This window comes from Notamacropus eugenii, chromosome 2, assembly GCF_028372415.1.
Source record: "Notamacropus eugenii isolate mMacEug1 chromosome 2, mMacEug1.pri_v2, whole genome shotgun sequence".
Taxonomy (NCBI): domain Eukaryota; kingdom Metazoa; phylum Chordata; class Mammalia; order Diprotodontia; family Macropodidae; genus Notamacropus; species Notamacropus eugenii.
Window position 1 is genome coordinate 343307469 of NC_092873.1, and position 23565 is coordinate 343331033.

The 23565-nt window shown below is 38.8% G+C and overlaps 1 protein-coding gene across 5 annotated transcripts in view; it reads left to right on the forward strand.

The window, feature by feature from the left end:
* The window catches only part of TEX2 (testis expressed 2), a 162501-nt gene that overhangs the window by 42340 nt on the left and 96596 nt on the right, over nt 1-23565 (forward strand). For all 5 annotated transcript variants that reach the window (XM_072645810.1, XM_072645812.1, XM_072645809.1 and 2 more), the window contains exon 2: nt 3438-5080. In XM_072645810.1, the coding sequence (XP_072501911.1) occupies nt 3476-5080 (1605 nt within the window). In that variant the 5' untranslated portion in view covers nt 3438-3475. The remainder of the gene's footprint in view (nt 1-3437; nt 5081-23565) is intronic.

Here is a 23565-nt window from a genome sequence, read left to right on the forward strand (position 1 = left end):
CAGAAAAGGGATTAAATAAAAACTTCCAATTAAACACCAAAATCCTCAAAATCAAGGAAGAAATTAGCAAAATTGAAAGCAAAAAACCATTGACTTAGTAAATAAAACTAGGAGTTGGTTTTAAAAAATACAAAAAGTAAAATAAGAAAACCATTAGTTAATTTGGTTTAAAAAAAAGCCAAATTACCAATATCCAAAACGAAAAAGGTGAACTCAACCAATGAAAGAGAAATAAAAGAAATTATTAAGAATATTTTCTTTTGCTCAGTTATATACCAATAAAACTGTCAGTCTAAATGAAATAGATATTTACAAGAATGTAAAATGCACAGATTAAAAGAACAGGAATAGAAAACTCAACCCAATCTTAGAAAAATAAATTGAACAAACCATAAATGAACTTTCAATGAAAAAAAAACTTCAGGATCAGACAAATTTACAAGAGAATTCTATCAAACATTTAAAGAACATTTAATTTCAATATTACACAAATTTTAAAAAATAAAATAACAAGTCCTACCAAATTCCTTTTATGATACAAATATGGTCTTATTGCTTAACCTTGGGAGAGTCAAAACAGAAAGAAACCTATCAACTAACCTCCCTAATGACTACTAATGCAAACATTTAAAATATTAGTGAGAGTATGCTAACATTTCAGAAAAATTATGTACTACAACTAGATTGAAATACAAGGTGGTTCAATATTAGTAAAACATAAATTGGTTATATTAGTAATAAAAGCAACAAAATAATGCAATTACATTAATAGATACAGAGAAAGCTTTTGACAAGATTCAACATTCATTCCTACTAGAAATAGTAGAAAGTATGGGAATAAATGAATCTTTCTTCACTATGATGAATGGTATCTAATTGAAACCAAGAGTCAGCATTCTATGTCATGGGGATAAATTAGAGGCCATTCTAATAAGCTGATGAGTTAAAGCAAAGATATCCATTCTCAACATTACTGTTCAAAATAATGTTAGAATTGCTAGCTATAACAATAAAACCTAAAGCTGAAGGAAGTAAGCATAGACTTATAAAAAATAAAAATAAAAAATAAAAAAACAAAACTTTTTGCAGATGATATGATGATTTACTTAGGGAACACTAGAGAGTCAACTGAAAACTAATTGAAACAATTCAGCAACCTTGTAGGAAACAGAATAAAACTCACCTAAGTCATTAATATTTCTGTAATTACTAACAAAATTCAACAGAAAGATAATAGAGAGAAATTTCATTTTACAGTAACTACAGAAAATACAAAATGCTTGGGTTTCTACTTACCAAGATATACACCGGAAATACATAGACATCATTACAAAACATTCGTTACACAAATAGAGTCAGATCTTCACATTGGTAGGCTTAAGACAGTATAATATCAATGACAGTGCTACCTAAATTAATTTAGTTATTGAGTACCATGCCATCCAGACTACTGAAAGGTTATTTTATAGAGTTAGAAAAAAAGTAAGTGTAATCATTCAAAGATCTTTTCTCAGTTTGTAACATAAAATTGAAATGCTTTTGTATAAATAAAATCATTGTAGCTAGAATTCAAAGAGAAATAGTTAATTGGGTTAAAAATCTTTGCAGCAAATATCTTTGAAAAAGGTCAACTATCCAAGACATACAGGGAACTGATAAAAAACATTTATGAACAAGAGTCCCTCCTCAGTGGATCAGTGGTTTTAAAGAGTATAAACAAGCAGTTATTATGGCCATATGGAGGAATGCTCTCGATCACCAATAAGAGAAACACAAATTATAACACCTCTAAGATTTCATCTCATACCAGTCATATTGATAAAGATGACAAAAGACAAGAGTGATAAATGATGGGTCTCTAAGAACACTAAAGAGGCACACTGATGGTCAATCAGTCAACAAGCACTTATTAAGCACCTACTATGTGCTGGGCACTTTGAATGTTGGCATAGCTATTCAGCAATTCTACCATTCTGGAAAACAATTTGAATTACACTAGAGTCCTTAAACTAGCTCTCAGATACCACCAAACTCAGCTCCCACTGCTCCCAGACACAAACTCTGCTTTCTTCCCAGTCTGATTTTTTACTGCCCTCTGAATATACCATGTTCAGCTCCTGCCCAAGTCGTACCTTTCCTGTCTGAGTGAATGCCTTCCTTGGACCTCTCCACCCATCCAGATCTGCCCAGCGTTCTTGATTGCTCAGCTCAAGTTCTTCCATCTTCCGGGGGCTTTCTCTGAGCTTCTCAACCCACTCTGATATCTGTGTTTCTAGGGTACTTTTTACTTCGACCAGTCTCTTGGCACTTAATCTTTTCATTTATTAATATTAGAGTTGAACAGAATATTACAGGATATCTTATAGCATTTTTGTATTGCTACTTTTGTTTATAACTTTGCACTTGTATGCTTTACGTACATAGCAACATCGTAAGTTCCTAGAAAGAAGGCACATTGTCTTCAGTTTGTCGTGGAATGACATTGAAAGGGGCCTTCTGATAGGAGAAGAAATAGTCACAAACAGGTTAAGTCATTTTCCATTCAGACCCGGGTCCTATGACTTTAGCTACATTTTTCTTTTCATGCAACACTGAAGCTGCTTCTTCTTGTCTCACCCACAGTATTGATGGGCACATTTTGGGAACTAAGAAAGTAGTCAGGTGGCTGAGTGTAGCTGTGGTGCCATAATTTATGTGTTCCTTCATTTGTTAAATTTTAAACTCATTTACAGTCATTTGACTTTGCCTTAGTTCTCTTTAAGACATGGATCCATGTGCTATTTATGCCTGCGGAAGCATTTTGGCTTCTTAATTAGCATATTAAAAAAAATTAAACCCATGTATACTTGAAATCTTTACATACTTAGAAACTTTCTTGCTACTTCTTGTTTTATGACAAGATTTTATAAGCATTTGGAGATGAAAGACAAATGATTATAAATATCACTTCGATAAGTTCTCTTGAGGTAACAGCCTTCCTGGGTCTGGTTAGTTTCTTTAGATAGAAAACTACTGCTGAAATATGTCATTTCAGGATTCTTCATGACCCCATTTTGTCCTGTTGGATTTCTTTATGGATGGCAATGATGATGTCCAGTTTGTTAGTATACTAAACCCTGAAAAATTGAGTTATTAATATAAGCAAGCCATACAAAAGAGGGGAAACAAAAATAAGGGCAGCTGTAATGGCAAGAATGAGGATGGTACAGTTCATAAGGGTTTGACTTGACTGATAAGAAAATACTTAATGATTTAATTTTCACCAAACTAATCATAGTTAATCCATGGAATTGAGGAATAGTGAATGCTTGTTAAAGTAAAAATATAATTACCATTTCAAAATGAGTTTTCTGATTGATTTGTATCTGTAAATATCTGTGTCTTTTTATGAGAAATTTGCCTTTTGACTTCTATTTCTCCTAATGTTCTCTTCACAGAGCTTGAAACTGTGTGAGGGCAGTGAGCACAGACGGCAATGACAAGTCTGAATAGTAGCCATGCAGAGAAAACTAATGATATGCCAAAACCACCATCCACCCCCAAAGTACAGGTCCAAAGGTCTCTTTCACGAGATACCATCACCATTCACTTCTCAGCATCTGGGAAGGAGGAGAAAGAGGAGGAGGAGGAATTCAGGGAACCTCCTGATGAAGAGTTCGATGACCAAAGCATTGTAACTGCTCTTGAAGCCAAGGAAGACTTATTCTTTGAACGTGGGCACCATGACTTTGCTGGCCCTGCTACCTCACCTGTCATGGCGGTTGTACAGTCTGTGTCCTCCCCTCCTCCCATTTTACCCGTCGCTGAGAATGCTGTAAAATCATTGGAATCCTCTCTGTCCCCAGCATCTTCTCTATCAGGTCCCATAGCGAGCTCACCCAGTGTATCATCTCTATCGGAGCAGAAAACTAGTTCCTCTTCTCCTTTGTCCTCTCCTTCCAAGTCTCCTGTCCTGTCATCCAGTGCCTCTTCCTCCACCCTTTCTAGTGCAAAACCCTTCATGAGCCTTGTCAAGTCCCTCTCGACAGAGGTGGAGCCAAAAGAATCCCCACAGCCCCCCAGGCACCGGCACTTGATGAAAACTCTAGTCAAGTCTCTGTCCACGGACACTTCCAAGCAGGAGTTGGACACTCTATCCTATAAACCACCTGACTCCAAACTGAATTTACACCTCTTCAAGCAGTTTACTCAGCCACGAAACACAGGGGGAGATTCCAAGACGGCTCCTTCCTCCCCACTGACTTCTCCCTCGGATACTAGATCCTTTTTTAAAGTGCCCGAAATGGAAGCTAAAATTGAAGATACTAAACGGCGCCTTTCTGAAGTCATCTATGAGCCTTTTCAGCTCCTTAGCAAAATTATTGGGGAAGAAAGTAGTAGCCACAGGCCCAAAGCCTTATCTTCAAGTGCTTCAGAGCTCTCCAATCTTTCCAGCTTGAATGGCCACTTGGAAAGCAATAACAACTACAGCATCAAAGAAGAGGAGTGTGACTGGGAAGGTGACTGTGATGGAAGTGACTCTAATGTCAGTAGAAGTGAGAACCCTAAGCCCTCTGAAGAATTGGTAAGGGAGGTGGAACTGCAGGGCTCTCAAGTCAGCAGCGTCAAGGATGCAAGTGCAAAGACTGTTTCCTCAGTACTTGAAAAATGTTCTTTGTCTGCCTTAGTGAGCAAAGAAGATGAAGAATTTTGTGAGCTATATACTGAGGACTTTGACCTAGATGCTGAAGAAGAAAATAAAATTGATAAGCCCTTAGACAGTTCTCTTAGGCCAGAAACGCTTGAGGAAAATAATGCCGTACTTGACAGTGAACATGAAATGGATTTGTACATGCAGCAGCCTAAACTACCAATGAAGACACTATACTTCCTTATTTTGTTAGTCTATGGGTACCTTATACTCCCTCTCCCCAATTACGTGAGTGGACTCTGCTTGGGATTTGGCCTTGGATTTATGATTGCGGTCTGTGTGATTTGGTTTTTTACACCGCCAAGTGCTCATAAATATCACAGGCTACATACAAGCCTAAAACACTGGAATACAGAATCTCTGGATATCAAAGAACCGGAAATTCTGAAGGTGAGAATTCTTAACTGATCTTTTACTTAAGAAGCAAGTGATTGTGATTCCAGCATCCTTGAGACAGGTGAGCATCATTTAAAGTGATAGTGTTCCAATGATCTCTGGAGATAAGAAGACGAGTTTATTAATCCCACTGTGTTACAGGATAGTGCAAATAATGTACTTTTGTAAACTGTGCAATCTATTTTAAATGTCAGTTTACGTGCTATATGATTATTTCTTTAACTATTACCTGAAGAAGAAAGTAAAAAGAGAATCAGTATTTATGGAACTTGATTGAGAAGTGAAACAATTGAAACAATTGTCCCCCTAGATTTCAGGACTTTTTAAAGACACTCTTGTGAGTGTCTTACTTATCCTCATCTTGAGGTAGGTAAGTGACACAAGTTGGCCCCCCCTTTTTTTTTTAAAGGTGGAAACAGTGTAGTCCTGAGTGTCTGGATGGTCTTGTGTGATCACAGTTGTACTTTGACACTCACTCATCTGAGCACCTTTATTTAGTAGCTCTGATACTTGAAGATTTGAGGAAGTTTTATTAGTGAATTTTGTTCAACTCAGTTACACGATCTTTTCTGGAAGGTCCAATAACCTGTGGGCAGGTTTTCCATGTAAACTTCTAGATGTGTGAAAGTTGTAGCAAGTGCAGTTTTGTCATCGAGAAATACTAATTTGCTTGTAATACTACCATATAAGGCGTAAGTCTTGTGAAGCAATCCGTAGCATTATGGATCTACAGCTGGAAGAGACTTTAGAGGTATCTGGTTCAGTCTCCTCAGTTACAGAAGAGGAAAATGAGACCTGTAGAAATTGAGTGACTTGCTTCATGTCACTCAGAGTCAGTTTTTTAACTTGGGACCTGTAACTGCATTCCTCACTCTTTTTATTACCCTATGCTATCTAATTCAGTTCACAAAAATTCATGTTCCTATTGTGTGCACAGGTACTGAGGAAAATACAAGGTTTAGCTAAGATACAATCAGCAAATATTTATTAGGTATTTCCTTTGTGTCAGATATTGTGACAAGTGCTGGAAATATAAAAGTGAAAAATGAAACCATTCCTACCTTCAGGAAGCTTTCATGTTCTCAGAGAAGATAATATATAGATATAATTGTACGTTCAAAATGTATGCATATACATATACGTGTGTGTGTGTAATTGTGTGTGAAGAAAACTTAGCAGCTGGAGGGAAGTCAAGCTTAAGTTGACTATGGAAGGAAACTAGGGATTCTTATAGACCAAGGTGATGAAGGAAAGCATTCTAAGCCAGTGCAAAGATACAGAGGTGGGAAATAATAATAGTATATATTATATAATCTATAATAAAATATATAATATATATCTGTAGGCTCACTCACAAAATCTTTGAGGCAATTTAAGTACTCCATTCTGTTCCCATATGGTTTTGACTTCTTCCTCTAGGTCTCTAAATTGTGAAAGCTTTTCATTCTAAGTAATCACACACACACACACACACACACACACACGCACGCACATATATATATATATTAATATATAATATTAACATAATAAAATAAATAAACAAGAGAGTGGAAGGAATTTCAGTAAGGGACACAGTCAAACCAAAGCTATCATAGAACTAAAATTTAAAAAAAACTTTTTTAATCCAAACTATACATGGTGAAGATTCTCAGTCCCTTCTTACTAGGTGATATTTTTCTGTTCTTCTTTGCATAGGAAAATGTTCATGTTTCATGCTCTCCAAGTCCACAATAATAACAAGGACATTTTTAATGAGAAAAAAAGAAAATCACTTTGGCAGCAATGTGGAAGATAGATTGGAGGGAGGAGGGACTCAAAGAAGGGAGACCAATTAGAGAATTCTTAACTATAGTCCAGATGAAAGGTGATGTGATTCTAAATTAGGGTTCTGACTCTGGAATGGAGAAAGAGATGGACTTGAGAGATACTGTGGAGGTAGAATTGCCAAGACTTGGCCTTGAATTGAGTGTGGGAAGAGAGAGGGCAGAGAATGAAGATTACTCAGAGGTTACAAACCTGAGTTCATAATGGGAAGGATGGTGGTGCCTTTAATAAAAACAGAGAAATCTGGAAGAGGAGTAGATTTGGAGGGAAAGAAAATGAGTTCTATTGCAGACATGTTGAATTTCATACTGATGGGACTTCCAGTTGGAAATGTCCATTGGACTTTTTGTGTTGTTGGACTGGTACTCAGGAGAGTAGCACTAGATGTGTATACATCCCTGGATCATAGATTTAGAGCTGGCAGGGTTTTCAAAAGCCATTAAGTTCAACCCACTCATTTTACAAATGAGGAAATTGAACCCCAAAGCAGTTAACTGCCTTGCCCAGGGCCATGCAGCTAGTAGGTGTCTGGAGCAGGATTCAGACTCAGGTCTTTGTCTTCCATTATGCCATGCTGTGTCTCTGGGATCTGGGAGTCATATGCACAGAAATGATGATTATACCTGTGGGGATTAGTGAAGTCACTGAGAGAGAATATAGAAAGAGAAGTGGGTCCTAAACAGAGCATGGGGTGCACTCAAAGGTGAGTGTATGTGTGAGACAGATGGTCATCCAGCAGAAGAGACTGAGAAGGGTTCTCTGACCTCATACAGCTTATGTTGGGAAATGTGATACTTACACAAATAGCTGTGACACAAAGCAAGTTCTTCAGAGGTGCCAAAAATGTGTTAGGAGAGATCTAATGCGGGGAAAGGTCATTAATGGCTGGAAGAGGATCAAGGCAAGCCTATGTATCAGATCTTTTAGGACTCCTGCCCCTGCAATTGAGTAGGGCAAGGTCACTAGTAAAACTTCCTTGAACACTCCAGTATCATCAATCTCTGTAATATGAGAGGTTTCCAAGTCCAATGACTGATTCACTGTGACCATGAATAAAGCATTTGACACACTCTGAGTAACACTGTTTTTACCTAGATAAAAACCTGCCTGACTCACAGGGTGAGAATGAGTGTTTCAATACATACCCTGAGTGAAAAATTTTCCTTTTCTTCTTTTGATGATGATTATAGGAGTCCTACCTCTGATATATATTGGCTTTGTGACCCTAGGCATATCATTTGATTTTTCTCTATTTCAGGTAATTCTCTAAGACTTCAAGTTGAAGAGAAGGGGTTGACCTGCATTGGTTAAGGGAGTTTCCTCTTTCCCAATGAAGACACAGGTCCAGTCCCTGTCCCTAATATTAGAAATAGAAATGCCAAATACATCAAACCTAGGTTACTTGGAATGTAACTAGGTTACTTTCACAATTTAGAGACCTAAGGGAAGAAGTCAAAAGCATGTGGGAGCAGAATAGGGTACTTAAGTTGCCTCAGACTCTGTGAGTGAGCCTACTGAAATAGAGTTCACATTCCAGAACGTTTACTCAGTTACCACTGCAGCCATTTTATCAGCCTATGCAGTAGTCAACAGGAGACTGAACAAGAAGGAGCCAATAACTGGAGAGCAACTTATCTTAGAACCATTTGTATCTGAATGTCTTGGGAAAAGATGAGAAGGCAATGATATATTTATACCTTTGTGTGATAATTGTCCTGACTGGCAGCAGCTGCCAGAGACGGTAATGCTTGAACTGATAGGTAGGAATTCAGGAAGATTTATGTTTTGGGAAGGGGGGTCATTTTGGGCACAGGGAAGGAGAGCATGAACAAAATCATGGGAAAAGCATAAGTTGGATGGGAAGGACACACATTAGTTCAGGTGTTCTGCAGTATAGAGTATATGCAGAGTATGGAAGATAAGGCTGGAAAAGTAAGTTGGCAAAAGATTGTGTAGGGACTTGCATGCCAGGATAAGGAATTTGACTTTTACCTGAAAGACACTAGGGAACCATTGCAATATTTTGAACAGAGGAGTGAGGTGACCAAATTAACCTATGCATAAGGAGAATGATAGAGGTTGAGAAGTGGAAGAGACCTCAGTAGCCTCCTAGTGCAGCCAATACGAAAAAGGAATCCCCATTGTAATGTACTGATAAGGTTTCACTCAGCCTCTGCTTAAAGATTTCCAAGGAGGAGGAACTCATCACCTCTTTAGCCAGGCCATCCTCCTTTTGGACAGCTCTTAATTTTTTTTTCTTATTTGGTATCTTATTTTTTTCACTATTACATATAAAAACAATTTTAATATTCCTTTTTTTTTTCAAATTCTGAGTTCTAAATTCTCTCCCTCCTTCCCTTCCACCATTGAGAAGGCAAGTAATTTGACATAGGTTATAAATGTGTAGTCATGCAAGACACATTTCTATGTAAGTCAAAATGTGAAAGAAAGCACAGAATAAAAAAACCCCAAGAAAAATAAAGAAAAGGTATCTTTGATCTACATTCAGGCTCTACCAGTTTTTTCTTTGGAGATGGACAGCACCTTCCATTGAAATCCTCCAGAATTGTCTCGGATGATTGTATTGCTGTGACTCTTAAGTTTTAGAAAGTTTCTCCTGACATTATGCCTCAGTTTACCTCTTTGTAACTTCTACCCGCTGCTCTTGGTTCTGCTCTCCAGAGCTAAACAGAACAAGTCTAGTATCTCTCCCAGCCTTTAAAATACTAGAAGATAGTGGTGCTATCAAGCCCCTGGGTCTTTTCTACAGATCCTTTGGTCTGAATTTAATCTCCCCTTGACATCTCCCTTCCCCCAGCCCCTTCTCTCTTGCTTTATTTCAGTGAGATAGTGACTCTTTCAATCAAGGAAAACTCATCTGCACAAGTCCTTGTTCGTATTCCCTTGTTGTTTCTGCCCCTACAAACTCCCTTCCTATCTTTTGGTTCCTTCTCTCTTGCCTACAAACGTACTCAAGTCTTTCTTACCCTGAAAAAAACCTTCATTAGCTCCTACCACCCCGTCAGCCTGTATTTAGCCTCTTTCTTAGGACCAAACTTATAGAAAAAAAATTCTACAACCATTATTACCTTCATTTCTTTTCTTGTTATTTCTTGGCCCTTTGCTGTCTAGCTTCCCATCTCATCACTTAAAATGAAACTGCTTTCACTAAAATTACCAGCGATCACTTTATCCATAAATCAGTTGGCCTTTAACTTCTCATCCTTCTTGACCTTTAATGTATTTGACGTGTTGACCACCCTCTTCTGGATTATTATAACACTATTCTCTCATTTCTCCTCCTACCTGTCTGAGCCTTTCTTCTCAGGTTCCTTTCTTTGTTCATTATCTATATCATGTCTGCTAACTGTGGATGTACTTTAACTACACTGACTACACTCTTTCTTGGTGAAATCAACTCCAGTGAGCTTAATCTATGCAGAAGACTTTGAAACTTGTCTATGTATTTAGTCCTAGTCTCTCTTCTGAGAGCTGCATTTATGCATCTCCAACTGTTGGATATTCCATACTGGGTATCTCCAAAGCAACTCAAATTCAGCACATCCAAAACAGAACTCACTATCCTTTCCAGTATCCCCTTCTAATGCATCTTCCTTCTGAACTTCCTTATTTCTGTTGAAGGTACCATCATCCTTCCAGGCATCCAGGCTTACAACTTCAGCATTATCCTTGACTTTCTATGCTCTCTAACCTCACATATCCTTATTTGCCAAATTTTGCTTTTTCTATCTTCACAGTATCTCTTTAATCCAACCCTTTCTCTTGTACTCACACAGCTTCATACCCTCATCCTCTCTTGCCTGGAATATTGCAATAGCTTCCTAATTGTTCTCTCCACCTCAGTGCTCTTCCTTTACCTATTCATCCTTCCTACAGTTGCCAAAGTGATTTTCCTGAGGTGCAGGTCTGATTTGTACCATATTTGGTAGAATCCAATGATTCTCTGTTGCTTCTAGGTCAAATATAAGCATCTTTGTTTAGCGTTTAAAGTCCTTCCAGCCTACTTTTCCAACCTTATTATATATTACTCCCGTTACCACATTCTTTGGTCCAGCCAAACTGGTTATCTTCCTGTTCCATCCACACCACATCCCATTTCCCTTTTCCCATGTCCTTCCAGTGGCTGGCACCAATGTCTGAAGTGTACTTCTGCCTCACTTCCTATTCTTGAATTATCACTTGTTTCCCTCTGCTCTAGGGCCCCGTTCTACATGAAGCTTTTCCTGATTTGCCCCATCTTCCATTAATTTGTATTTATTTTCCTCATACTTACTCACTTACTTGTTATTTTCTCCCTACCCCAATAAGTGTCAGCCCTTTGAGAAGAGATCATATCGTTCATTTTATCTTTGTGTCCTCTTAGTTGAAACATAATCTAACAGTTGTCACTTGGAATGGAGAGGAGACATGCAAAAAGAGAAAAAGAAATGTGGGTAGAAGGTCAATACCAACAACTGATTTTTGTGGAAGATGAGAGGGGAAAGAGTGAAAAATGATGCCATATATTTTGATCATGAGTGAATTGGAGGAAGATGTGAGCCTAGACTTTGGTGGAAAGGTAAGTCAGTTCTAGCCTAAAGGCAAGGAAACTAATGGACTAATTAGAGGTCCTGTTCAACCTCATATTCCAAGGCCACTGTATTCGTGGATACTTGATTTAGGCCCACTTTTTTGTTGGGGAAGGCATGGTTGGCAGGGAAGCTGTAGATGATAACTATCTTTCACTTAAACATTACCTGTGAGACTTAGGTTTAGTTGCCTTTTCATTCTCCAGACCCACCCTCACCCTCCACAGATTTCATCACTATTTACTATCCTTGAGTTATGCTGATTCAATTATGAAATATTTAGAGGCTTCCAAGCCCCCATAGAGCACTGCATTTCGATAAAATTCATACCAGCTGAACTCTATAAGCTTACCAGAATTTCCTAGTTTCTTAAAATTGGGTCAAGTACAGCTAAGTGTATCACGAATAAAACTGTGCAGTGTTGAATGTGGTGGGGGGAAGGTTAAGAAGGAGCCTAGTGTCAAACCAAAAAGTCAGCTTCCTCAGTCTCCTCCCACCTTCACCCCCCATCACCATAAATATTTCTCGCAAAACCTCTGCACTGTAGAATATTCCCTCTCAGTTGTAGAATATTGAAAAAGATAAAGTATTTCTCAGATCCATTGGCTTTTTTTTTTTAAGTTGGTGCAGCTCCTAAGGAAAGTGACATGCTTAGGCACTACATTGTTATGTGAAATGTAGCAAAAGTAACTCATTCTGCCTAGTTGTTGCTAAGTGCTTTTGATAGTCATAATTACCACCTTACTGCTACCTAAATTTTATACCAATCTGAACAAATCAGTCCTAATTTTGGCAGATTAAAAGGGAAATTATTCACAGCAGATCCCTATTATTTGTGCTATTCTGACTGAATCTGTTTCAGAATCAGAGAGCTTTAAAGCTGCAAGAGATTTTAGAGATTGTTTAGTCTTTCTCATTTTACAGATAAAGAAACTGGAGCCTAGAAATGACTTGTCCAAGGTGACGTCACTGATTAATGACCGAACCACAACTCAAACCCTAGACTGCTGACTCTTAGCTTGGTATTCTTTTCCCTGTACCAGAGCTGCATCTGAATGAGTGATTGAATTTATTAAGCACTTATGTGCAAAGCATTGGCAATATAAATTTAAAAATTGTAGACAATCTCTGCTCTTAAGGAGCAGATAATTTACATAGGAGGTCTAATCCTAACTCCAATTCTGGGCATTTTCACTAGCATTCCTCCATGCCTGGAACACTCTCGCCTCCTCATCTCTACCTCTTGGCTTCCCTGGCTTCCTTCAAGTCTCAGCTAAAATCCCACCTTCTCCAAGAAGCCTTTCATAGCTCTGCTTAATACTCGTGCCTTCCCTTTCAGATTATTCCACTTTATTCTGTGTGTATCTTGTTTGTACATGGTTGTATGTGTATAGCTCCCCCATTAGACTCTGAATTCCTTCAGAGTAGGGATTGCTTTTTGTTCTGTAGGTGGTTGGCATTTGGTGGGGATAGCTAACTCTTCTCCTCAGGGGTTGCTTTTCTTGATAATGGCTTCAGGGACTGGACAGGAAACAAGGTCAGTGGTCTGAGGAGACTATTTCCAGAGCTCTTGTTTTTACCAGCCTATTGGTGGCAGTTGGCAAGCAGGAACAAGCATGAATCTTAGAGAATTTTTATTTTGATCAGTCTGTAATGTCAAAGCAGTTATCTCAAGAACTTGCCTGCGTTCAAAGGTTTCCAACATAGTGTGATTTGCTGGTCATTTATACAATATACTGTATTTATACAATATACTGTATTTCCTGTTTTGGATATCTTTGTACTGTCCTTTTATGTAAGGATCTATCTTATCTATTTAAAGCTTAGGATGGTTGAATTACTAGTTTCCTTATGAAACCCATTTCAAGTGCCCAGTGATGATATGGAAGGTGACCTGGGTTAGTGAAGGAAATCCAGAGCCTGTGGACTCTGAGGTAGGTTTTACCAAACTGTAAAGATTTTGAGTACACCTTGGGTAATGAAATGTGTCTGCTGTCCAAGGATCAACAACTTTAGCTAAGTATGAAGAAGCTCAGAAGGTTAATGCAAATTTTTTCCCAAGGGCAACTCAACCAGCATGGAAGCCTTATCTGCTTTGATAGAGAGAATACCCATCTTTGAGAATAAAATATGTTGGTTAATATTGTGGGACAGGGAAGATCCAAACCTGCTTTTTTCATATTATATAAGGATTCTCAGTATGGAATTGGCTCCACCAGTGAAGAGTCTATGGGGTATCCAGGAGGACTAGCACCTCTGGTATGAGAGCCTTTTCAGGGCTGCTTACCCTTGTTGTCTACCTGGCACCCAACTCACCTGTGTTTCCATGAAGCTGTAGCATGTTTAGCAGTCACACCTTAGTAAACCATCTTGGCAGATGGGCTAAACCAGGTTCAGGGTAACTGATGGGCCACCAACCTGTCAGTGAGTTAGTAAGATGTCTACCCAGGCATGTAAAGACTCTCCACACCTCCCTTTTCCACTTGGGAATTGGCAGATGAGAACTATTTGTTCAAATAGCAATGAAGGCAGCTGAAGCAGGCTCTGTGGAGTGCTTAGAGCTTGGGCAGACATGAAGATACCATGATCATCTGCTATATCCTGGGTCATCATGAGTCTTCCTGACTTTTGTCTTGCCACTGGATTTTGATCACTCTGGAAGAGAGTGAGGCAACCTTTCCTCAATCAAATCCAGTTCAGGCAAGAGTCAAGACATCATGCGCTTCCAGAAACGAAGGACAAAGAACAACATCTCCACCAATGAAGTTGTCAGCTCTTTTCCTGTTTGTGGTCTTAGAGAATTGCCTGAGACATTGGGAAGTTAAATGCACCTGCTAATGGTCACATGGTTGGTTTATGTGAGAAACAGGACTTCAGCCTATGTCTTCCTAAGTCCAAGGCCAACTCTCTTATTAAAAGATATTTAGAGCTGAAAGAGACCTTAGAGGTCATCTAGGGCAACCTTCTCATTAGATGAAGAAACTGAGGCCCTCAGAGGCTAAATGATTTGCTTATGATCACATCGATAGTTAGATTCACTAGATTCAGACCCAGATCCACTAACTAAGCATAGCAGTCTTGCCACTGCAGCATATGCCATAATGCCCCTCAATAAATATGTGTAGTTTAAAATATTCCATAATGCCAGGCCTATTATCTCTCCAGCCTCAGTATTCTGTCCCTAACAAAGGATATGTATCTCTAGTTAATGTATGCTTCATTTTGATTGGTGAACTATTATGGCTCTGTCAGCTGTTAATTCATCCAAACCCTTCTCTAATCTGAGTCTTTAGTCTTCTTGGAATAACTAATTCCAGAAACTCACTGCTCTCATTGTGTGAGATAGTAGTTTTGGAGTAAACAAAGTAGCATTGTTTCTTATAAACTTAAGATTCCTCATTAATACTTAGTGAGCAAATCTGTGTTCACTTACCCCATATCCTTCATTCATTTCTGAACATTTCTCCCCCTAGTTTCTTTCTAGACTGAGAAACCCAAATATTTTTGTCATGTCATTGGTCATTTCTTTTAGAGGAATACTTCAATTTAAAGTGAGAATTCTTAACTTTTTTTTTTTATGAATATCCTTTACTCATTCTGGAGCCTACTGATTCATTCTCAAAATAATATTTTTAAATGCATAAAATAAATATAGAAATATAAAGGAAATCACTTATTGAAATATGATTATCAAAATATTAAAAAAACAAAATCCACAGTCCCTCTCAAAAGCTTTCCATGAGTCCCTACATTAAGAACCCTTGATTTAGACAATTGGATAATTGCCAGTCTAAGCAATGTATTTTCCTAAAAGAGGTATATTCTTGTTTGTTTCTTCAATATATATTCTTCATAACTAAGATATAGGTTTCATTTTTAGCCTGTAAATACTATGCATTATTAGAGTTTTTTTTTTATATCTGTCAAAAACTGTTATTTTCATTTGCCATACCAAGCTGAAATGTCCTTGGCAAGTGTACCATCTCTGAGTTAACAGGTTAATCAAAGATATTTAGACATTGCTTTTCTTATCTTCTATGAGTGGACAAATCTCTTCAGAGTCAGAAATTTTAACTATTTAATTAAAACACTTACGTTCTCTGAATATGTGAGTGTATATACACACATATAGACATATTGAGCAAAATAAGTTTATGTACTATTTTGCTTCCCAGATATAGGCCCCCAAATTTGGCTATGTAAGATCAGGATATAACCTGTGAGTTTTATACCATGGATGTTAGGAAGCTGTAGGGATAAATTATGCAACAGAAATGGTGGATAAAAGACATTATTAAGGACATGTGTGACTAAAAAGGAAGGGGGTGCTGTGCATGTAGAGAGTGTGAAGGATAACAGATGGGCAGCCCAAATGTTCTTCTCTTTGTCCACAAAACGTTACAAGAACCAGAGAAATGTCAGCAGCCTGTTGATTGGATCCTTTTTGGAAGCTTTTATAGAAAGATAGCTAGGTGGCACAGTGGATAGAGCCTTGGACCTGGAGTCTGGAGAACTCATCTTCCTGGGTTCAAATCTGGCCCCAGATACTAGCTGTGTGACCCTGAGAAAGTCACTTCACTCTGTTTGCTTCAGTTTCTTCATCTATAAATGAACTGGAGAAGGAAATGGCAAACCATTACAGTATCTTTGCCAAGAAAACTGCAAACGGGGTCACAGAGTCAGAGACAAGAAAACAACAACAAAAAAGGACAAGAATTATGTAGAAGAATTGCAGTTGATTGTGGTTGAGTAAATACCTACATTGGAACACAAGTCCATTGAAGTATTTTTTCTTTAATGCTTAAATTTATTTATTTATTTTTAGTTTTCAACATTCATTTCCACAAGATTCTGAGTTCCAAATTTTCTCTCCATATTTCCCCTCCCCCATCCCAAGATGGCATGCATTCTGATTATTTTTTCTGCCCTGCCTTTTATCATCCCTCCTGATATCCTTCTCCTTCATTGCCTGCATATCTTATTTCCCAGTTACATATAAAAACAATTTTTTAACATTTGTTATTAAAACTTTTGAGTTCCAAATTCTCTTCCTTTTTCCCAACCCACCCATCTAGGTGAGTGCCAGGCCTAGAGGCCTGAGGGCTACCCGAGTCTTCCCTTACCTCTATCGGAGGTCTTCGGTTGGCCAAACCGGATGCTCGTATGAGAGAAAGGACGTTCCAGAGTCGAACAAGGGTTGAGCTTTATTTCAGGGTCTAGTTACAAGTGCAGGGGAATTCTTCCTTAGGAGGGAGTGAAGAATCTCCCAAGGAGGCAAAGATCTTACAATAAGAGATTGGAAGTAGAAGTATAAGCGGGGAGAGAGGGGGAGGGGAGAAAGGAGAGAGGAAAAGCGGAGCCTTGTTGTCCTGTCCGCTCCGCGCCCCTCCGCCCAAGAGCGCTTTCAGGCTTTCCTGATCCTACTTAAGCTCTCCAGCAGCATAGTTTGCATCTGAATACCGTGCTGTTAGATAACAATAGTGTGCCCAGATCCGGGACAATCTCGAGGGCGGGGAGAGCTCTCTCCCATCACGTCTCTCATGGGAAGAGGCGGAAATACACGAGATAGCTCAGTTCACCTCGATTCCCTGGGGGGCCTCGTGAGAACTCTAAGATTTAGAAGTTCCCACCTTTACCCGCCCGAGACTGTCCACCTGGAATTGAGCTTCCATCCCCAGCAGGTGAGTAATTCAATATATATGTGCAGTTATGCAAAACACCTCCATAATAGTCTTGTTGTGAAAGACTATTTTCCTCCATCCTATCCTACCCTACAATTGATCTGTTTTCTCCTTTGACCTTGTCCCTTTTCTAAAGTGTTTGCCTCTGACTACCCCTTCCCCCAATCTGCCCTCCCTTCTATCATCAATCCCCCCATGTCCTTCCCCACTACTTTCCTGTAGGATAAGATACTCAATTGAGTGTGTATACTGTTCCCTGCTTAAGCCAAATCCAGTGAGAGTAAAGGTTCACTCATTCCTTCTCACCTCCCACCTCTTCCCCTCCATTGTAAAATCTTTTTCTTACCTCTTTTATGTGAGATAATTTACCCCATTCTATCTCTCCCTTTCTCCTTCTCCCAATATATTTCTCTCTCACCCCTTAATTTTATTTTTTAGATATTATCCCTTCATATTGAACTCACCTTGGGCCCTCTGTCTATCTTCTGTCTATCTATCTGTCTGTCTGTCTATCTGTCTATCTGTCCATCTATCCATCCATCTCTTCTAACGACCCTAATGCTGAGAAAGGTCTCATGAGTTACAAATATCATCTTTCCATGTAGGAATGTAAACAATTCAACTTTAATAAGTCTCTTATGATTTTTCTTTCCTGTTTACCTTTTCATACTTCTTTTGATTCTTGTATTTGAAAGTCAAATTTTCTATTCAGCTCTGCATCTTTCATCAAGAATACTTGAAAGTGATGGGGGGCAGAGCCAAGATGGTGGAGTAGAAAGACACACATACCATAGATCTTCCCCCACAGCCCATAAAATACCTGTAAAAAATGACTCTCAACAAATTCTAGAGCAACAGAAGCCACAGAACAACAGAGTGAAAGAAATTTCCAGCCAAAGGTGACCTGGAAGTCCAACAGGAAAGGTCTATCCCATAGGATGCTGAGAGGAGCAAAGCCAAGCCCTGGCCACACAGCACCAGGAGGAACAGGACTGGAACAGGCCTCCAGGGCAGAATTGCCAGCAGGGAGGGTCCTAAATCCCTCAACCCACAAGCGCCAAAAAAAGCTTCAAAGGTCAGTGAGAGGGCTTTCCCAGCTGGGCAAGAGGGGAGCAAGATCCCCCTCAGCACAGGCCCCAGGCAGTGGTGGCGACAGCAGCAGCAGCGGAGCAGCAGTGCTACGTGGCAGTGGCTGAGTTGGTGACAGCTTCCATTGTGAGAGCAGCTCAGCGTAAAGCCCCTGGGATAATTGAGCAGCTGATATGAGCCTCATCCCTGAGCATGGTCCTGGGGTGAGGAGGAGCACTAGGACCCTCCTCTTGACAAAGGATTCAGAAGTCAAGTAACTAGCTGGGAAAATGCCCCAAAAAGGGGGAAAAAAATAAGACCATAGAAGGTTACTTTCTTGGTGAACAGGTATTTCCTTCCATCCTTTTGGATGAGGAAGAACAGCGTATACTGTCAGAGGAAGTTCTGCATCCAGTACCTTCAAAATGACTATGCAATGGGCTCAGGCCATGGAAGAGCTTGAAAAGCAAGTCAACAGCTTGCTAAAGGAAACCGAAAAAAATGCTGGAGAAAATAACATCTTTAAAAATAGTCTAACTGAATTGGAAAAAGAGGTCCAGAAAGCCAATGAGAAGAAGGCTTTAAAAAGCAGAATTAGCCAAATGGAAAAGGAGGTTCAAAAGCTCACTGAAGAAATTAGTTCTTTAAAAATGAGAATGGAGCTGAGGGAAGCTAATGACTTTATGAGAAACCAAGAAATTACAAAACAAAACCAAAAGATTGAAAAAAATAGAAGATAATATGAAATATCTCATTGGAAAAAACAACTGACCTGGAAAATAGATCCAGGAGAGACAATTTAAAAATTATGGGACTACCTGAAAGCTATGATCAAAAAAAGAGCTTTGACATTATCTTTCATGAAATTATCAAGGAAAACTGCCTGATATTCTAGAACCAGAGGGCAAAATAAATATTGAAAGAATCCACCAATCACCTCCTAAAAGAGACCCAAAAAGAGAAACTCCTAGGAATAGTGTGGCCAAATTTCAGAGTTCTCAGGTCAAGGAGAAAATATTGCAAGCAGCCAGAAAGAAACAATTCAAGTATTGTTAACACAGTATTGATAACACAGGATCTAGCAGCTTCTACATTAAGGGATTTAAGGTCTTGAAATAGGATATTCCAGAAGTCAAAGGAACTGGGATTAAAACCAAGAATCACCTATCCAGTAAAACTGAGTATAATACTTCAGGGGAAAAAAATGGTCATTCAGTGAAATAGAAGACTTTCAAGCATTCTTGATGAAAAGACCAGAATTGAAGAGAAAATTTGACTTTCAAATACAGGAATCAAGAGAAGCATGAAAAGGTAAACAGGAAAGAGAAATCATGAAGGACATTCTAAAGCTGAACTGTTTACATTCCTGCATGGAAAGATAATATTTGTAACTCTTGAGACTTTTCTCAGTATTTGGGTAGGTGGAGGGATTATACACACACACACACACACACACACAGCACAGGTTGAGTTGAATCAGAAGGAATGATATCTATAAAAAAATAAAATTAAGGGGTGAGAGAGGAATATATTGGGAGGAGAAAGGGAGAAATGGAATGGGGCAAATTATCACTCATAAAAGAGTTAAGAAAAATCTTTTTCAATGGAGGAGAAAAAGGAGGAGGTCACAGGGGAAAAGTAAAGCTTACTCTTCACATATGGCTTATAAGGAAGGAATAACATGCTAACTAAATTTGGTATGAAAATCTATCTTACACTACAGGAAAGTAGGGGAGAAGAGGACAAGTGGGGTGAGGGGAATGATAGAAGGGAGGGCAAATGGGAGAAGGGAGTAACTAGAAGTAAACACTTTTGGGAAGGGGCATGGTCAAATGAGAGAATAGAATAAAGGGGGAACAGGGTAAAATGGAGGGAAGTACAGTTAGTCTTACACAACATGACCATTATGGAAGTCTTTTGCAAAACAACACATATAGCCTGTATTGAATTGCTTGCCTTCTCAGTGAGGATGGGTGGGGAGGAAGGAAGGGAGAGAAGTTGGAATTCAAAGTATTAGAAAGAAATGTTGAGGATTGTTATTGCATATAACTGGAAAATAAGAAATACAGGTAATGAGGTATAGAAATCTATCTTGCCCTACAAGAAAAGAGAGAAGATGGGGATGAAGGAAAGGTAGGGTGTGATAAAAGGGAGGGCACATTGAGGGAAGGAGTAATCAGAATTCAAGGTGTTATGGCATGGGGGGAAGGGAGAGATGGGGAGAAAAATTGGAACTCAAAATTTTGTGGAAATGAATGTGGTAATCTAAAAATAAATTGAAAAAAAAAGAATGTTTGAAAGACCTCTGTTTCATTGCATGTCCATTTTATGTCCATTTCCCCCCCAAAGGATTATACTCAGTTTTACTGGGTAGGTGATTCTTGGTTTTAATCCTATCTCTTCTGACTTCCAGAATATCATATTCCAAGCCCTTTAATCCCTTAATGTAGAAGCTGCTTAGATCTTGTGTTATTGTAATTATATTTCTGCAATATTGGAATTGTTTCTTTCTGGCTGCTTGCAATATTTCCCCTTGACCTGGGAACTCTGGAATTTGGCTGCAATATTCCTAGGAGTTTTCCTTTTAGTATCTCTTTCCAGAGGATCTCAGAGGATTCTTTCAATTTCTATTTTACCCTCTGGTTCTAGAATATCAGGTTGGTTTTCCTGGATAACTTCATGAAAGATGATGTCTAGGCTCGTTTTTTGATCATGGCTTTCAGGTAGTTCAATAATTTTTAAATGATCTCTCTTGGATCTGTTTTCCCAGTAAGTGGTTTTTCCAGTGAGGTATTTCACATTGTCTCCTTTTCTGTTGTTGTTGCTTTTTAAATTCTAATTTATTTATTTTTAGTTTTCAACATTCATTTCCACAAGATTTTGAGTTCCAAATTTTCTCCCCATCTCTCCCCTCCCCCTACCCCAAGATACCTTGTATTCTGATTACCCCTTCCCCCAATCTTCCCTCCTTTCTGTCACCCCTCTCCCTTCTCTTATCCCCTATTTTCTTGTAGGGCAAGATAGATTTCCATACCCCATTGCCTGTATATCTTGTTTCCCAGTTGCATGTAAAAACAATTTTTAACATTCGTTTTTAAAACGTTAAATTCTAACTTTTCTCCCTTCCTCCCTCCCCACCCATCCCCACTGAGAAGGCAAACAATTCAATGTTATGTGTAGTTATGCAGAAGACTTCCATAAAAGTCATGTTGTGGGAGACTAACTATATTTCCCTCCATCTTATCGTGCCATTTATTCTATTTTTTCTTTTGACCCTATCCCTTCTCAAAAGTATTTACTTGTAATTATGCCCCCCTCCCATTAGCCCTCTCTTCTGTCATCCCCCACCCCCACTTATCCCTTTCTTCCCTACACTTTTTAGTGTAAGATAAAGTTTCATAGCAAAGTGAATATGCAGATTATTCCCTCCTGAAGCCAAATGTGATGAGACTAAGGTTTACTTTTTCCTTCTCACCTCCCTCCTCTTCCCTTCCATTGAAAAAGCTTTTTCTTGCCTCTTTTATGTGAGAGATGATTAACCCCATTCTATTTTTCCCTTTCATCTCCCAATGTGTTTCTCTCTCATACCTTAATTTTATTATTTTTTTTAGATATCACCCCTTTGTATTCAACTCACCCTGTGCCCTCTCTTTATATGTATGTAATCCCTTCAACTACCCAAGTACTGAAAAAAGTTTCAAGTGTTGTAAATATTATCTTTCCATGTAGGAATGTAAACAGTTCAACTTTAGTAAGTCCCTTATGATTTCTCTTTCCTGTTTACCTTTTCATGCTTCTCTTGAATCTTGTGTTTGAAAGTCACATTTTCTGTTCTGCTCTGCTCATTTCATCAAGAATGCTTGAAAATCCTCTATTTCATTGAATGACCATTTTTTCCCCTGAAGTATTATACTCAGTTTTGCTGGATAGGTGATTCTTGGTTTTAATCCTAGTCCTTTGACTTCTGGAATATACTGTTCCAAGCCCTGTGATCCCTTAATGTAGAAGCTGCTAGATCTTGTATTATCCTGATTGTATTTCCACAATACTCAAATTGTTTCTTTTTGGCTGCTTGCAATATTTTCTCCTTGACCTGGGAGCTCTGAAATTTGGCCACAATATTCCTAGGAGTTTTCCTTTTGGGATGTCTTTCAGGAGATGATCAGTGGATTCTTTCAATATTTATTTTACTCTCTGGTTCTAGAACCTTAGGGCAGTTTTCTTTGATAATTTCATGAAAGATGATGTCTAGGCTCTTGTTTTGATCATAGATTTCAGGTAGTCTCATTATTTTTAATTGTCTCTCTTGGATCTGTTTTCCAGGTCAGTTGTTTTTCCAAGGAGATATTTCACATTGTCTGCTATTATTTCATTGTTTTGTTTTTATTTTATAATTTCTTAATTTTTCATAAAGTCATTAGCTTCTATCTGCTTCATTCTAATCTTTAAGGAATTATTTTCTTCAGTGAGCTTTTGGGTCTCCTTTGGGTCTCCTTTTCCATCTGATTCCAGTTCTGATTTTTAGGTCATTCTTCTCTTCATTGGGTTTTTGGATCTCTTTCACCCTTTGACAAAAGTCTATTTAGTCTATTTTTTTTTTTAACAGTGTTATTTTCTTTACCATTTTTGGGGTCTCCTTTAGTAAGTAAGCAGTTGACTCATTTTTCATAATTTTCTTTCATCACTCTTGTTTCTCTTCCCAATTTTTACTTCTCTTATTGATTTTTAAAATCTTTTTTGAGCTCTTCCATGGCCTGAGCCTAATTCATGTTTTTATTGGAGGCTTTGGATGGAGGAGCTTTGACTTTGTTGTCTTCTGTTTGCATGTTTTGGTCTTCCTTGTCACCAAAGTAAGGTTCTATAGATTGATTCTTTTTTTCGGTTTTTGCTCATTTCCCCAGCCATTTACTAAACTTTTGAGCTCTTTGTCAAGGTTGATCTCTGCTTTTAGTGGGGGTGTGAGCTACTGTCAGCTGCTCAATTCCCCCACCCCCCCAATCTGTGGGCCTAGAGCTCCAGAAACAGTTGCTGTCTGTCTCTGCTGCTGTTGTGGCTGCTGCAGGTTCCTCAGCTGCCCTGGGACTAGGGCCAGACCACTACACTCTCCCACACTGGTCCCACAGGCTTTTTCCACTGACTTTCTAATTTGTCCTTGGCGTTTTGGGGTCCTGAAGTCTGGAAACTGCCATGGGTGTGAGAGATTCAGTCTCCCCAAGGCCTGCTGAGGTCCTGTCTGTGCCAGGGCGGCCTGCCCTAGACTTCACCCTGTCCCCTGCATGGCACGATAGATACTTCTGGCGACCTTCCAGGCTATCTT